The 14,734-nt window shown below is 38.9% G+C and overlaps 1 protein-coding gene across 3 annotated transcripts in view; it reads left to right on the forward strand.

Annotated features, from left to right (window-relative positions):
* MYLK (myosin light chain kinase) overlaps nucleotides 1–14,734 on the forward strand; it is a 218,344-nt gene that overhangs the window by 148,356 nt on the left and 55,254 nt on the right. For 2 of the 3 annotated variants that reach the window (XM_086464979.1, XM_086464978.1), the window contains exons 16-18: nucleotides 5,975–6,091; nucleotides 9,095–9,181; nucleotides 12,171–12,173. In XM_086464979.1, coding sequence (XP_086321105.1) covers nucleotides 5,975–6,091; nucleotides 9,095–9,181; nucleotides 12,171–12,173 — 207 coding nt within the window. The remainder of the gene's footprint in view (nucleotides 1–5,974; nucleotides 6,092–9,094; nucleotides 9,182–12,170; nucleotides 12,174–14,734) is intronic. The other variant, XM_086464977.1, reaches the window with a different exon arrangement.

Genomic DNA, 14,734 nt, shown 5'->3' on the forward strand with positions numbered 1-14,734 from the left:
AGAGAGGGTTTTTTTGGGTTTTGTTATGGGGAGCTTTTTACTTGGAAAAAAAGTTTTTAAGAAGGCTCTAGCAGACATTACAGTGGAGTTAGTTAGACATATAAGGACTGAGTAGAACAAGCTTCCTCACACGGTGAACTCTTCAGAGCAGGAACCATTTTGTTTTACATTTATGTAGTACTTGGCACAGCAGTGCCCTGTGCTGGTGTCCTGCTATGCGACTCACTGTTGCATAGAAAATCCAGATAGAAAATTTTTGCGTGGTCACAAAAGTTGTTCTAGAAGACAACAGTGAAAGGGGTTTGGCAGCTGGCATCCTTGCTAGACTGGAGAATTGAGGTACACAGTGAATAGAAGTCAAAACTGGCAAATTTGCCATTTTTAAAATCAGCTTGCTCTGCTTTTTCTTGGCTAGGTTTAATATCATGTGACTATATAGATTGAAGAGGAACTGTTTAATATAGGCTCAGGTAGAAGTATGCCGTAGCTTAGAAAACACACAGAGTTTGTATTGCTTTGTCTAAGACAGCGGTTTTTTCTTCCTAAGTGTCTTGGCAGCATAAAGAGTTGGTAATCTTGTTAGCAATAATGCCTTAACAACTTTCTTGTGACTTAACGTAACTCCTAAATCTCCCTATCATTTGTGCAAGTCTGTGTCCCTCAGTCTAACTAGGATCTGCCATGACTTTTTTGATTTCTTTTTAATTAACTTTGAACAAGAGTTTGGTGTGTAATTAACACAACTCTATTTACTGCTGAAAGTAGATGGATTCTGCAGCTTAAAAAAAGCTTCTTCAGAAAGTTTCAGGCTAGGGAGATCATCTGACGTAACTCCTTGTTTGTCACATGCTGCAAAACTTCTCTCTGTACTGCCATTTTTGTCTGAATCTTCCTTCTTCCAGAAATGCATGTAGTGTAGGTTTACTTATAGCAAAAAAGTGACCTTTGCTATAACCACCGGTAATTTATTGTGATGTCTCACTATTGTTATAAGTGTTTTGTAATTAAATCAAGAAACAAAGCAGTGTCTTATTCTAATCTGGCTTCTTCTTCCATACACTTGTTTCCTTTCTCTGCCAAGGTAAAGGGCCCGTTTGTACTTGATAGAACAGCTTTGACTCTGTAATCAAGATTGCTCTCTCTCTTTTTTTTTCAAAACTTGAAAAGTCAAGCTCTTACTGACTTTCTCTTTATAATGCACTTTATCCAGCCCTTGGAGGCTTGGGGTTGTTTTCTTTTTGTCTTTCTTTTTAATGCCTCCTCTTCAGTTGCTGTTTGTTGGGTTATTAACCTATTTGGAAAACAAGCAGCAGAACCTTATGTCAGTATCAGCATCAGTGAGGTGGAGGTCACCTTCCTGTTGCTGTGCTTACTGGGGGTTGTTGGTCCTCTTTCTACCTCACAACAGTGGAGCTCATGTTTGTTACTTCTGTATTAAACGTTTGAACCTTCTGAAAATACAGCATCCCTTGCTGTCCATAGGCGCTTGTCATTCCACTATCTTAAACCCCATTTTCTTTGAGTGAATAAGACTCAGAAGTGAATGAGATTGTTTATGAGGGCTGCCCTCTCTCCTTTCTGTCTTTTCCCTTTCCAACATTCTTTTTGTCATCTATAAGTTTATCAACATTAATTTATGAATACTTCTGCATCACAGATTAAAAGATTGACTAACTTTGGTCCTAGTCTGATCGCAGAGGAAATCCACCAGAAACATACCAGGTGATGATTTCCTATTGTCAGCTTCTTCACAAGATCTTTATTTTGGCAGCTCTAACTCTTCCTGTGATTCTGTGATTCCTAAATGAATGTCATTAATATAGTAATATAGCATTAGTTACGAGCAGAATGATGTGAGATAACACAAATATTTCAGCAGAGACTAAGAAAATTATCTTTACACAGATACATTTCCCAATTGAATGGGTAATCTCATGAATAATGAAAGTAGGCTTCTTACATTGTTTTCCTTAAAGCTCTATCAATTAGCAATAATCAAATTTGACATTTTTTCCTCTCTGAAACTCATGTGAGTTTTTTCACTACTTTGCCTGTTGTTATTGTAACTGTAGTCGATACTTTCCAGGTCAACCTGCTTGCCATGTCTAAACATGACTGTGACACTAGCACTTATTTGCACTTTCCCAGACAATCTGTGATTTATTAGAAAATTGACACCATGGGCCAATGAGTTCCTTAACAAATTTGTTATGGCTCCTAGGCGCAATTTCGCATGGCCTAGCATTTATTAATGTTGCCTAAATATTCCATAGTTCTGCTTTATCCCATGGGATACAAATGAGAAAGACATAAACTTCAGTCTTGCATCGCCAGTAGGAGTGAGGAGGCCAGCTAGAAGCCAGTGTGGGGAATTAGACTCAGGAACTGTTTTTTGTGGGTTTGTGTATTTGTTTTACATCTGAAGTTGACTTTCTGCGGAGTTTCATGGAAAGAATGCAGAAGTCTAGAGATATTTTAAACTGGCTTGCACTATTTTTGAGTAAGTCAGAAAATCCTTTAATAGCTGAAAATGCAAGGGAAAGGCTTTGTGTATCTAAAACAGAGCCTCCAGTAAACTATCAGCTTCTGTGGCTGTTAAGGTCTTTTCTAGAGCTGCACCAGTTCTGATGTCTCAGTGGAAGATCCCAATATTCATGTTTACTCCAATCCTGCACTTTGTTACACTGTTTTAAAGACTGTCTGTGGGCTGGTTCGTAAAACAAAGTAGAGGGATGGGGGGACAAAATGGATAGCAACTTATTTTACTTGACTGGGATTTGTGAAGTGCCAGGATTCAGAATACTCAACTGGAGTAACTAGTCTGGGCTTTCTTGCAGTTATGAGAAAATAAGCTTATTTCAGGTTATGAAGGAGTTTTGCAGAGGAAATACCAAATACTTCATTGAAAGACATTTGGCCCTCTAGCCCCGGGAATTGACTGTAGCTTTAGATCACAGAACATAGGCCTACTGGGGAGTTTCCTGTCCTTATGAAATCTCATCAAGTTTTGCCTGTTTGGGGTTTTTTTTTCCTGGTTTTCTAAGAAAATGAGGTTTCAACAGCCATGCACTCTCTAAGCCTCCACTTATGCTCCTGACCCAACCTGGCTAATACTATTTTTGAACCATTGGCCAATTTCACGCTAAGTTCTAGTAGTCCACAGTTTCATGAAAACTAGTGGCTAAATAAAGGAGAATGACCCAAATTATCTCATTTCCCCTTCACTTCTCCACTGAGGGCAGAATACTGCCATTGCATCTGGTGGTAGCAATAAGCTCAGCAGTCCCCGTGTATTTTGTATGTGCTGCTCCAGTGTGCTTGCTGGGGTATGAAGAAGTGGAGGGAAATAGGATAGAGATTATTGCTGCAGGGGGATGGAAGTCAGGAGGAGAAGGATGCAGCCCTTGAAAAAACAGATTTCCTTCATCCTTCTTCTCACAAAATGACTTCATTAAAATTCAACACATATAAATATTCTTTTGGAAGGAGTAAGACTGACATTATTTCATGAGGACTGTGCACAGTGGAATAAGCCAAATGCAGCTTCAGTCGGACCTCTGCCATGCAGCCTGGCCAGGGCTGATTCTAAAAGCAAAACTAACGGAGCACTGAATGCATATGGCAAGTCGAGGATCACCATGAGAAAACCCTAGGATTTGTTTCTAGATGGGGAATGACTTATTGTTAGGGTGGGATGTTTCTGTTTGTGTATGCTGCATAAGGATAAGGTGTTAACTTATATTAACTTGTATGCTGTATGGACAACACTGCAACAGCGTGAGTGGTGAGGAATGACCCTATGTCACATTAGTCTTCAGTGAGCTGAGGAAGGGCAAATAAGCAGGTAGAAGACTTCAGCAGAAACTAGAGTAAATGCTGCTTTATTCCAGTTCCTTAACAACCCGGTTATCCTTACAAGCCAGACTCCTTCCCCGCAGTAAGGTGGCCAGAGATCTCCTTCATATGTATGTCTTTGTTCCGTAGTTTGTGTTCTTTTGCAGTAGCATTTTTAGGTTCTAATGTGTGATCTTTTTCTAATCATCTTACATAGAGTTATACAAATTCTTAGTCTGGAAGTTATCTTTGGCTTGCCCTCCAATTGTCTCTTTAAACAGCAGAGGCATGTGAATTTATATTTGCTAGATGCCTGCAAGAATACTTTTCTAGTGTCCCTCCTCCATTTGGAATGGAACAGCAGCTCGTGACATTTTTGGCTCAGCCTGACTCACGGACAAGAGTTGCCTCAGGGAAGGCGCATGGCTTTTCTTTTCACCCTGTGGTTGGCGGAGTGCAGCACATGTGAGTGAGGGGTCAGTGCTCCTCTTCTGAGATAAGTTTCACATAATTTCTCTAGGGGAAAATAATCATTGTTTAGAGCTTCTTGATTTTGTGGAGGATGATGAGGAGGGAAGATTTCTTCTAACCCGTGTGGGTGTCTGGCAAACCAAATCTGTTGGGAACCATTTGAGTGTTTTTTGTAAGATTTGCCTTGAGTAATAACATCCAGTTTTACAATGAGGGAAAATCTAAATGCTAAAAGCATAATTGCCTTGTTAGAACTGAGGTCTAATCTCCGAGGGAGCCAGTAAACTCCCAAAGTTCCTCTGATAGACGGATCTTTCAAAGTCCTTTTCAAGAACTAATGTTACCTGTGCCTGTGCCATCTCCCACATCACAAGGGATAAATTTGACGGGGAGCCTGGGATCAGGCACTGTGGAAGGCAGAAGGCAGCCTTCTGTTAACATAGAGAGAAAGGTGGCAAATAGCAAGAGATGCCGGGAAATTTCCTTACGTCTCAGGACACAGTGCAAATGTCTAAAAGAGATCATATATTCATTCTTGCCATTAATTAGGACAGACTGTGAGAAAGGTAAATGGAGAAAGGGGGTGAGATACTACTGCGGCTGAACTGAGTGGAGGATGAAGGCATTCTGGACAAGCTAACAGCAATGGGTGGAAGTGCACAATGTCTCAGGCTGTGTTTAGGGGACAGGCCAGGCTTTCCAGTGAGGAAGGAGAAAGCAAACCCACACTTCACCCCCACTTAGTGAGGGATATTTGGAAGGGAAGAGTCTGGAGTGTTTTAATTGAGATTCTCCCCGGAGAGCAAAGTACTTCGTTGTTCCAAGCAATGCAAGTGAACGTAAGGGATTAGGTAAACCACAGTTCTCCCTCCTCATCCCCCAAGTACTGGGAACGGCTTCTGTTTTGGTTCACAGAGTTTTATTTTTTAAGAGGAAATGTATTTCCCTTGGGTCATACCAAGCTTCCCTTGGTAACTACATAGCTTATGTCGCATCCTGTTTCTGCAAACCCAATGAAGTCAAATTTTGCTTTTTGTTTGAAAAGAAATGGATTTGTTGCAGTGATGAATTTGATTGCCAGCCATATAATTGGACTTTCTAACTGATGTTTTACAATACCAGGCACTTGTTCTTTAAGTAATTCAGGCAAAAAGAAGATCTGTCAGTGTCATTTTTAAACTTGGGCACTAAGCTGAATTTCTACTTACACACATGGATGCTCATGGCAGTGCTAGAGATAAGACTGAATCAAAATATTGCATATTGATGGTTGACAGAAGCCCTCTTATTTACAGTCCAACACTACTAGCACTTTTGGAAAAACATCATCTGAGTGAGGACTTCTTATTCCTGCTATAAGACAAAGAACAGCAGCAGAGATTCTGCTCTGGGTCTTCTCTGTCCTCATCCATTAACCACTTTAGGGCTGCAGGGACAGCTTTGAGTATCCTAGGGAACAGCAATAAGATTTGATTTATCTATCAATGTGGTTTTATTTTATTTGGCATTAATGAGGTTCCAATTCTGATGCTGAATTTTTAAGGAGAAAACATAATTTTCTAGCAGTGAAGATCACCTGTAGTAAAGGATTAGATCATTTGATGCATTCAGTAAGGTTTTTGTGAACTGCAGCATAACATCCATTTGATCTCTCCTTCCTTTGTATTAGGGACACTGTGTTCACTTACCATTGAGAAGGCCATGCCTGAAGATGGGGGCGAATACAAATGCATAGCTGAGAATGCAGCAGGGAAAGCTGAATGTGCTTGCAAAGTGCTGGTAGAAGGTAAGTACTTTGCCGTATACGGGAAAACCCTTCCTTAGAACTTCCTCCTTCCATCTTTTGTTTCCCAATACCAGTCTTTATGAACCATATACACAAAAAAGAACTTTGCCACCTTCTCTTCTGCACTTTTCAGTCAATACCTAATTCAGTGTTTACCATAAAGGAGCATGAGCAGAGAGACAATACAAAGCCAAGGACTCAGGCTGCTTTGTGGAATAATCTATGTTCTCCTGCTGCCCGCTGTATTCTACAAGGTTTTTAGAGCAGTGAGTTGAACCCATGAAGACTTTCTTCTGAGCTGTATGCATTCTCTGAGAGCACATAAGAATTTGGTATGGAAGCCTGGGTACCAGTCTGCCTCAGAATTATGTGTGCCACGTTTCTCAGTCTAGAACTTTCCAATTCTTTGCATTCACTGACATTTGGTTATTTGGTTTTTCTAGTGTAAATGAGCAAAAATAAATAAATTAGCAGCTCAACCACCCTTGTGTGCCATAGTCTTAGAACATGGATCATTTGCTGACTGAGGTACCCCTTTTCAGCCTCAGTCATGCTGATGACACTATACTCTTGCCAAATAGTCTTGGCCTTGGGCAAATATTTTGTCATGAGGTTGAGAGCACAGACTTTTAAAACTGCCGTGGACTTTAAGTAACCAAATGTGCTTCTTATCAGCTCACCTTCTGGTGAGGTCATCCTTGAATACTCTGATATTTTCCATTGTGACTAAAAAGAACACACAACTAAAGAACAAGACAAATAACGTAGATCTTGGGTACTGAGCCTTCACAACTGTGTTACAGATGTGGTATTTGCAGCAGGAGGTCTAGAAAAGAAAACACTTGTTTGCTATCCCAATGTAGCATGGCACAAGGTAAGGATGTGGTCCTGTAACTCCATCAGTAAGGGTCAGTCTTCATGTAGCTGGAAAAGGAATTAATTATACATATAATTACAATTAATTATATTGGTTCTTGTAATGGCACCTTTTATGGTCACGATATAGTCTGGCTTAGATATTTGATAAGCTACTGTTTATATTTCTGTAATTTAAAGTAATAAATTTTACTAGCGCTGAAGTTCAAAGATGACTATCAAGAAGAGGTTTTAAGCAAAATCTAGTACCCTGTAACACCTTAACTACCACAGATGCAGAGTGTTAATGGATCGGATCATCAAGCGCTTAGCACACACTAGTTCTGCAGACCTGCCCTAGCATCTTTTACATGTCTCGGTCACCTGTGTGTTTTTTCCTTTGACTTTGTCTTCTGATCTCCTTCAAGTAGTTGCTTTTCTTCCTGAAGCCTCCCTTAGCATATTTCCCACTTCCAATTTCCTGCTAGGCAATGCATGTTCTAGGAGGCTGGAGGTAGACTTTGGCTTGCAAAGTCTTGGTCATGGGAGGCTGTCAGCTCATGACATATTCATTACATGATGCCTTGAATGGCATTGCATCAGCTGTCTGGATCACTCTAGCAGTGGCAGCCATGGTTAGGAGCTCACCGCTCACTTAATGTTGGACACCAGAATGACCACATTCCTTACCTTGATACTGGCTGCCTCATCTGTTTTTTCCATTCCCTACTGACATGCTCCTTTGTACGGCTGAGAAGATGTTTTTGAGAGGAGAGGCACCACAGCAAACTCCAGCTATTTAGGAGAGACGCCATTTGATATCCCATGTCTGTAACTGGCAGAGGGGATGACTGTTATTTTTAAAATAGAATTGTGATCTAAAACAACAATTAAAATTGCTCCCTTCTACTCAGCCTGCTGTCAGCATCCCAGATGCTGATTTTTAGACTCAATAAGTAACCATAAATATCATTATATTCCTTTTGGCCCCATGGACTCAAATCAGATTGGAGGAAAGTTTGACTTCAGTTGTCAAATTAGCTCAAGGACAAATCTGTAGAATCTGAGTGTCTGAACTCGGATCTAGCACAGCCTTCTGCTCTGAATTGTTGGCTTGGAGATTCTGTTTTACCCTGTTAACTTTTTAGGAAACAGGGAGGTGAACCTGCATTCTCTGACACCTGGAAGTAGGTGACTGAAATAGGTGGTTCCGTAACATTTATGTTATCTTTTCCCTGGTAACTAAATTTCAAACAGCTCTCATGCACAAATCCTCTGAAAGCTGAATATTTGAAAGCTACAAATTGATACAGCTATTGCTAAGATCATAATCCAGATTTGGGATCTTTCTTCCAAAGATAAATGTCAGGATCAAACAATCTAACAAGTGGAGCTTGTTAGGATTTGCGTTACATGACATTTTCAACCTGGGATAACCTTGCAGAAAAACAGTTGTATTTTCTAGTTGTATGTGTCTATGTCATATGGCATACACTTGGAAGAGCGCTTGTATTAACTCGTAGCTGTCAATGGAGCCTGCAGTGCTGAGTAGTTGCTGGATATGAGCTGTGCAATCTTGAGAGTAATGAAATCCATCAAACTTGAGTCCTGTGGTGTCCCTTTTGCCATTTTTATTTAGGAACGAACCAATGTATAATTATATCTTCTTGGAAAGATTTAAACATACAGAGGAAATGCTACTTTTCAAAATGTGTTCATCTATATAGATCACACAGACAATAGAATAGAAGAATGACATGGCAAGAGATTCTTTTGGATTAAATGATGCTTCAAATATGCCTTTGTTTCCCTCTTCCATGCACTGCCTAAAGCAGCTTTGTATACATTATACTTTGTTCTATTCAGTTAAAATAGACCTGTCAGCTTAGATGGTGCCTCGTCTAGTTGCCTTCTCAGGTTCTCAGTGCAGCTGCTTTTGTAGAGGGCGTCCCCCTCTCTGCTCCCTCTTCCTTTTAGAATGTGAATTTTTTCAGCAAGTCTGTGCAGAAAGTCTTTCTTAAAAACCACGAGGACAGCAATGTCCTCTAACTTAGCAGAAAGATCCAAAATGAACTGATGTTAATAGGCAGATTTTTCATTATTGATTTTTAAATAGGATTTGTATTTTATTATTTCTTTCGACTGCAGATGCCTCATCCACAAAGACCTCAAAGCCTACTGAGAAGAAGACCAAGAAGCCTAAGACCACACTTCCCCCTGTGCTGCCAATAGAAAGTAAGTGACAGTGATTTTGACTACATTTCAGTGGAAACAAAAGGGTGCTTTGGGATTCTGTGGTCATTCCCTTCTGTTTGCAGGCGTAGCATCAGAAGCTTGTGCCATTTCTTTAACCCTTGCACATAGGTCATGTGAAATGGGGTTTTTGCCTTATGAGGATTAGAAGTGCTGAAACTATGAGTTCAGGCATAGCCCACTCTATTCTCAGTATTCTATAATGGTGCAGTAAGTTTATGACACAGATTTATTTTTGGCTGCGTCCCAAAGAGCACAGAAATTCTCAATTAGTTTGCTTCAAGTCATGTTGTGTCCTGTGTGTAGACAACATACTGTCTTACCATTACTGGGCAAGGTATCTTGACTGAAATGTCCTGTAGCATAATCTGTCCTTTTTCCATGAACATGGGGAGTGGTTTGGTGGATTTTACAGTCCTTGTTTTAAGCCTGAATGCTTTACTTGTTTTCTGTATTCTAGGAATTCCCATGTTTGCTACTCTGCATACATGCATTTGATTAAGAGAAAACTTTAAATGGTAAAGGCAGCACAATAATATCAGTTTAGAAATTCCTAATACCACTATTACTTTTGAAATTAAGTGTCCATGGGATACAAATATCTCTGAAATCAAACACTGGGCTTTGAAAGTTGTCTAAGATGTGAATTCCTAAAAAAGATATAAAGACGCGGTTCTAATGGAAACATGAAATTCTTCATCCAGCTCGCTCTCTCTCAAAAAAAACAAAACAAAAACCAAAACCAAGAACCTATAATCTGATATTCCAGCATGGGACATTTTCAGCTGCTTTCAGCAGGACTCAGTGCAGTTTTTTACTGATTGATGATCACAGGTAATAACTGTGCTTCTGGGATTGGCCTGTGCCCTGGGCTACAGCTATTTCTGAGTTGCTGGATGGGCATTATAACGTTCCCTCCAGCCAGTCATTTGGGGGTGTGGGAAGGGTCACGCCGACATCCTCCACCTCTGCACCTGAGCTTCAAATGCTGTAAATAATAACAATTAAGAACAATCATTTTGTTCTTGAACATCAATAGAAAAGAAAGTTTTAAAGCCATTTAAAGCTCCACAGGATAGCGTTTTGAATAGTGCTTTCTATGCACAGAAATGCATACATTCCCTTTGATCCTCCCAGCAGTGTTACCAATTGCAGCTTTCCCAAGAGAAAGTGTGAGTTGGGAACTAAGTCTAAATATGTGGATGTATGACCTGATCCACATCCTGCTGAAATCACCGCTTGTGTTGTGGTTGATTTTAGCGGAAATTGTATATAGGTAGCAAACCAGAAGCTAGCAACCCTGGCTTCAGAAATTATTGGGAAAATAAGGTTGAAATAATGGTGAATGGTTTTCCTAAGTTTGCTTCTTGGCATATTATATCAGTGTTTAAAGTTCCTGAACTTCTCATAAGCTCTTTTTTCAAAATACATTTAAAACACCTTTCCAGTTGCACTGAAAACATCAAGGTAACCAGAGAGAATGTTAGGAAGCTGGGCTTTGGAAGAGCTTTTGGAAAACTTTGAAAAAATACATATTTCATTTTAAAAAGATTTGGCTGCAGAGATTCTACAGGTGGTTTTTTAACATCTCGGACTCAGTCTCTGAGTACTGTGGGTATGTGTCTGCCTGAAATGAGTGTTATACTTGTACATTGGTCAGGAGCAAAGTATACAAAACTGATCCAGTAGACTTCACAGTTTCAGTTTAAACTGAAATCCCTTTCAGATGTAGAGATTTTAAAGTTCCTAACCTTAAAAAGAATGGGCTTAACAAGTCAGATATTTGTGCATCTTTACTGTATTTCTCTTGAAAAGAAGGTTAATTAAAGAGTGACTGTGAATTAAGATGTCCCAATCTAATAAGGAGATAAATTTTTACTCTGGTCTCTTCTAGTCTTTGTTGCCACATCAACTCACCACCAGTCCTAATAGCAAGTAGGGTGTAAGGAATGATAGTGGAGAAATAGAGGACAAAAATTCCTAATCATCCCAATGAATGTATTTAGAATTTCGAATAGTGAATTGAGTCACAACAGTATATACTGTATGGGGTACAGAAGCTATATACTCTCTCTGCTGTTTTTAGAAATTCTCAGAGGAAAAAACCCACCATATTTTCCATTTTCTGTAAGAAAGCACAAGTCAAATCTCAGGGTTAGGAGCTATGTCAACCTTTTCTCCCTTCAGATAAATTATAAGCGATCCTTGTTTTTTGCCCTAGTGGAAACCTTCAGAAAAGGAATTAACTTTTAGTTCCTGAAAGCAAAGATCAATACATTTCTTTTTGTGAAAGAGAATGCATGTTGCCAATACGTTAATTCATAGAATTTGTCTCACTCTGAGAATAGTTGCTGGCCTGAGTCATTTGAGTGCTCATTCTGACAATGTTATTTTATTACTGGAAGCTTGGGTTTTGTAAGCTACAGAAATCCAATAGTAAGTAAAAAGTTGGGCATAACCTCTTTTGAAATACAATACATACTAGACTCTGGTTTAGAATAAGCAGTTATTCTCAGGAAAACATCTATGAAGGCAGGTTTGAAGCATTCAATGTTTAACAGTATCTCTGAATGGATGCTTGCAGTGTTTACGTGCAGAAAGATTGCTCCCGTGCTAGCAGGTTATAAAAAATTATGATTTATTTCTTTTTGCTTTCAATTAATATTCTGTCACCAGAATTTAGTAATAATTATGACTCTGCAGAATGCAAGTCTGTAGTGATAAATAGAATAAATAATAATGTTTCTGAGAATAACAAACAGATCCAGCTTTGAATCTGAGTGAAATCAATCCTGAGGAAGAATGGAGGAAGAACATGTCTTTTTTTAATGTTGGAATTGGTTCATTCTTCACTGATTGTACTGACTTAGGCTTTGTCACTTGCGTCTTTGGTAGGTGGATGTGAAGCACTGCTGAGTTAGAATAATAAAGTGTTATGTTTCTTCTGCACAGATATAAAAGACTAGAAGAGGCAGTGGAAAATTGGAACCTCCCATTATTTATCATGCTGCAGACTCCATGCTATGCCTGAACAATCAGTGGATAGTATAAGGGTCTCCTAGTTTGCCATAACCCTGCAGCAGAAGTACTAAGCTAAAAATTCTCACCACTTGAACATTTTTCTAGGGAGATTTGAAAGCATCTGCTGTAAAGGGATTTGGGCACCCAATTCCCATTGAAATTACAAGTTACTTCAAATTACGCTTAATGGGAATTGCTTATTTCAATTACCAAGGCCACCTGCAACATCTTCAGTACCTATTAAATAAATGGTTTTGGCCCAACAGACTGTGGAAAAATCGAAGGGCTGCTTGAGATTTTTAAAAGTAAATAATGATTTGAAGGTTTATAAATAAATATTCTGTTTTTCAAAAAATCTGTTACTACTCTACACTTCCTAGTACTTTGTCCTCTTTAATGTGTCTTAAACTGGGGACCAAAAGAACAGTAAATCATAGATGGTGTAATTAGCCCCAAATCAGGCACATTCATTTGCAAGTCTAGAACCCAGCTTTCTTGATCCTCAGTCTCATGATTAGTTCATGCGACATCCAAAATACCATAGATTTTTTTTTAAACTGACATCCCAAAAATTTACGTAAAACGCGAGTTTTCTAAAAGGATTTTTTTTCAAAGGTTTTTTTCAAGATTTGGTGAGGAAAAAGGCATGTTACAACAGTTATATGCTATTTTTTAAACTTTGCCAGAGCTGAGCTGTGCAACATAACTTTACTATAGTAGGAAGAAACTGTATCCCAATCATTGCTACTGAGAAAAGAATTGGCTTTAATGCTTTAGAAAATAACCCTCCTAAATCTAAGCATTGGATTAAAGTGTTTGGAAAGAAATGCCCACTGTTTTTTGTAGCGCTAATTCACAGCACTACTTCCAGTAAATATTAAGAAATGGCAACTATCACTTGTCATAGTCAGTGGTATGAAAACCTAACAGGGATATCCTGGATTCCCTCATCTGAGTAACACTTGTTAAATCCACTGTTCTCATATCCAAACCACATACATTGAAGGGTTGACTCAGCACAGAGTTTGATCACACAAATGTATGTTCTTCTGCACAGTTAAAAATAAAGTCACATCAAAGAAAAAAACTTCCTCCACACACCTTCAAGTAAAGAAGCCCAAAATGCATTATTTAGCAGTATTTGGTATCTTGCTGATATAAATCTTTTGTATCTGCTACTATATAAAAAGTTTGATTTCATGTCAAACACATTTTTGGTTAAGTAGCGATGCATTCTCTTGCTGACTGTTGTTAATAAAATGTCACCACTGACACGGTCCAGATCAAATCCCCTGGAAGGCTGCACGGTTGCCTTCCCAGATCTGATTTTTCAACATTATTGGTACTTGAATGCAAGGCTGAACAGTGGCATCTCTGGAACAGGGCGTCGTAAAAGTAAATACATCAGATAGGACTCCTTATCATGCTATATATTGTTTCCATAGTAGAGGGGATTATAAGCATTTTAATTACCATGGAAAAATTATGAGTCAGTGGCCAAATGATTAGCACACAGTTCTGTTATTTACTCTTCAATAAACAATCTTGTCAGAGAATCCAAGTCTGCAAACACTATTTTAAGAAAATGTCATTAAAACATTAAACTTGATGCATCCAGTTTAGATAACTAAATCAGTAAACACTTCAAGTATTTGTTGATTTCCATTCTATGACTATAATATGAAACACGGCACTGATGAGTATAAAATGTTTCAAAATCTTCATTTCATGTCAGATTTTTTTGTCCTCAGTATAAAACTTTTCACTTTCTAAGAGAAAAACTCAGTTACTAAGGAAGTAACTGATCAGGTTAGAGATGTTCTTTTAAATGCAGAAATAAGAGCATTGCGGAGCAGCTGTGATCTGGTGACTTGTGCAGCTCCTGTCCTCTTTGGGCACTGGGTTACTCTGAGGTGCTTTTGAGAGTCAATGACGCTATTCAAACATGTTCTCCCAGTCTCCTTCATTTCCCAGGTCTATGCTGCTCTACTTCTGACTGTTGCAAGAACCACCAAGACATTTTCTGCATAGTGTGTTTCTACTTAGTGTGTTGGAACAATATGAATTACATTGCCAGGGAAGGCTCTAACCAAACTTTTTCAAGGAAAAAAAAATAATCTTTTTCTCCAAGAGGAGCTGAAAATTCTTCTTTTAGTATATGTAAATAAAATTGCCATGAGCTATTTTTAAGACCTAGATATGATTTCTCTGAAACTCTGAATAATGAAAGGTGCTGATTTCATTGCTCAGGATTGAGGTCCAAGGGTGAATAACTGTGGCACAAGGCCTGACAGCCAAGTTAGGCTGAAGTAAAAAGGCAATGTAAGATTTAACTTGGTGGCTCTGAAGGTTGGTTGCCTGATGAAAACAAAATTCGGTTACTGTACATCTAAAGAGAGCAATGGAGAAACACTAATTTGCTGTGTAAATCACTACTCCTTAATGCGCAGTGCAGTGCTGGTTAGCCAGTGCCAGGTATGCATTTTGAATTTCTGCCAAGTTACTTTACAGCTC

This window comes from Leptosomus discolor, chromosome 5 (genome assembly GCF_034619465.1).
Source record: "Leptosomus discolor isolate bLepDis1 chromosome 5, bLepDis1.hap2, whole genome shotgun sequence".
Taxonomy (NCBI): domain Eukaryota; kingdom Metazoa; phylum Chordata; class Aves; order Leptosomiformes; family Leptosomidae; genus Leptosomus; species Leptosomus discolor.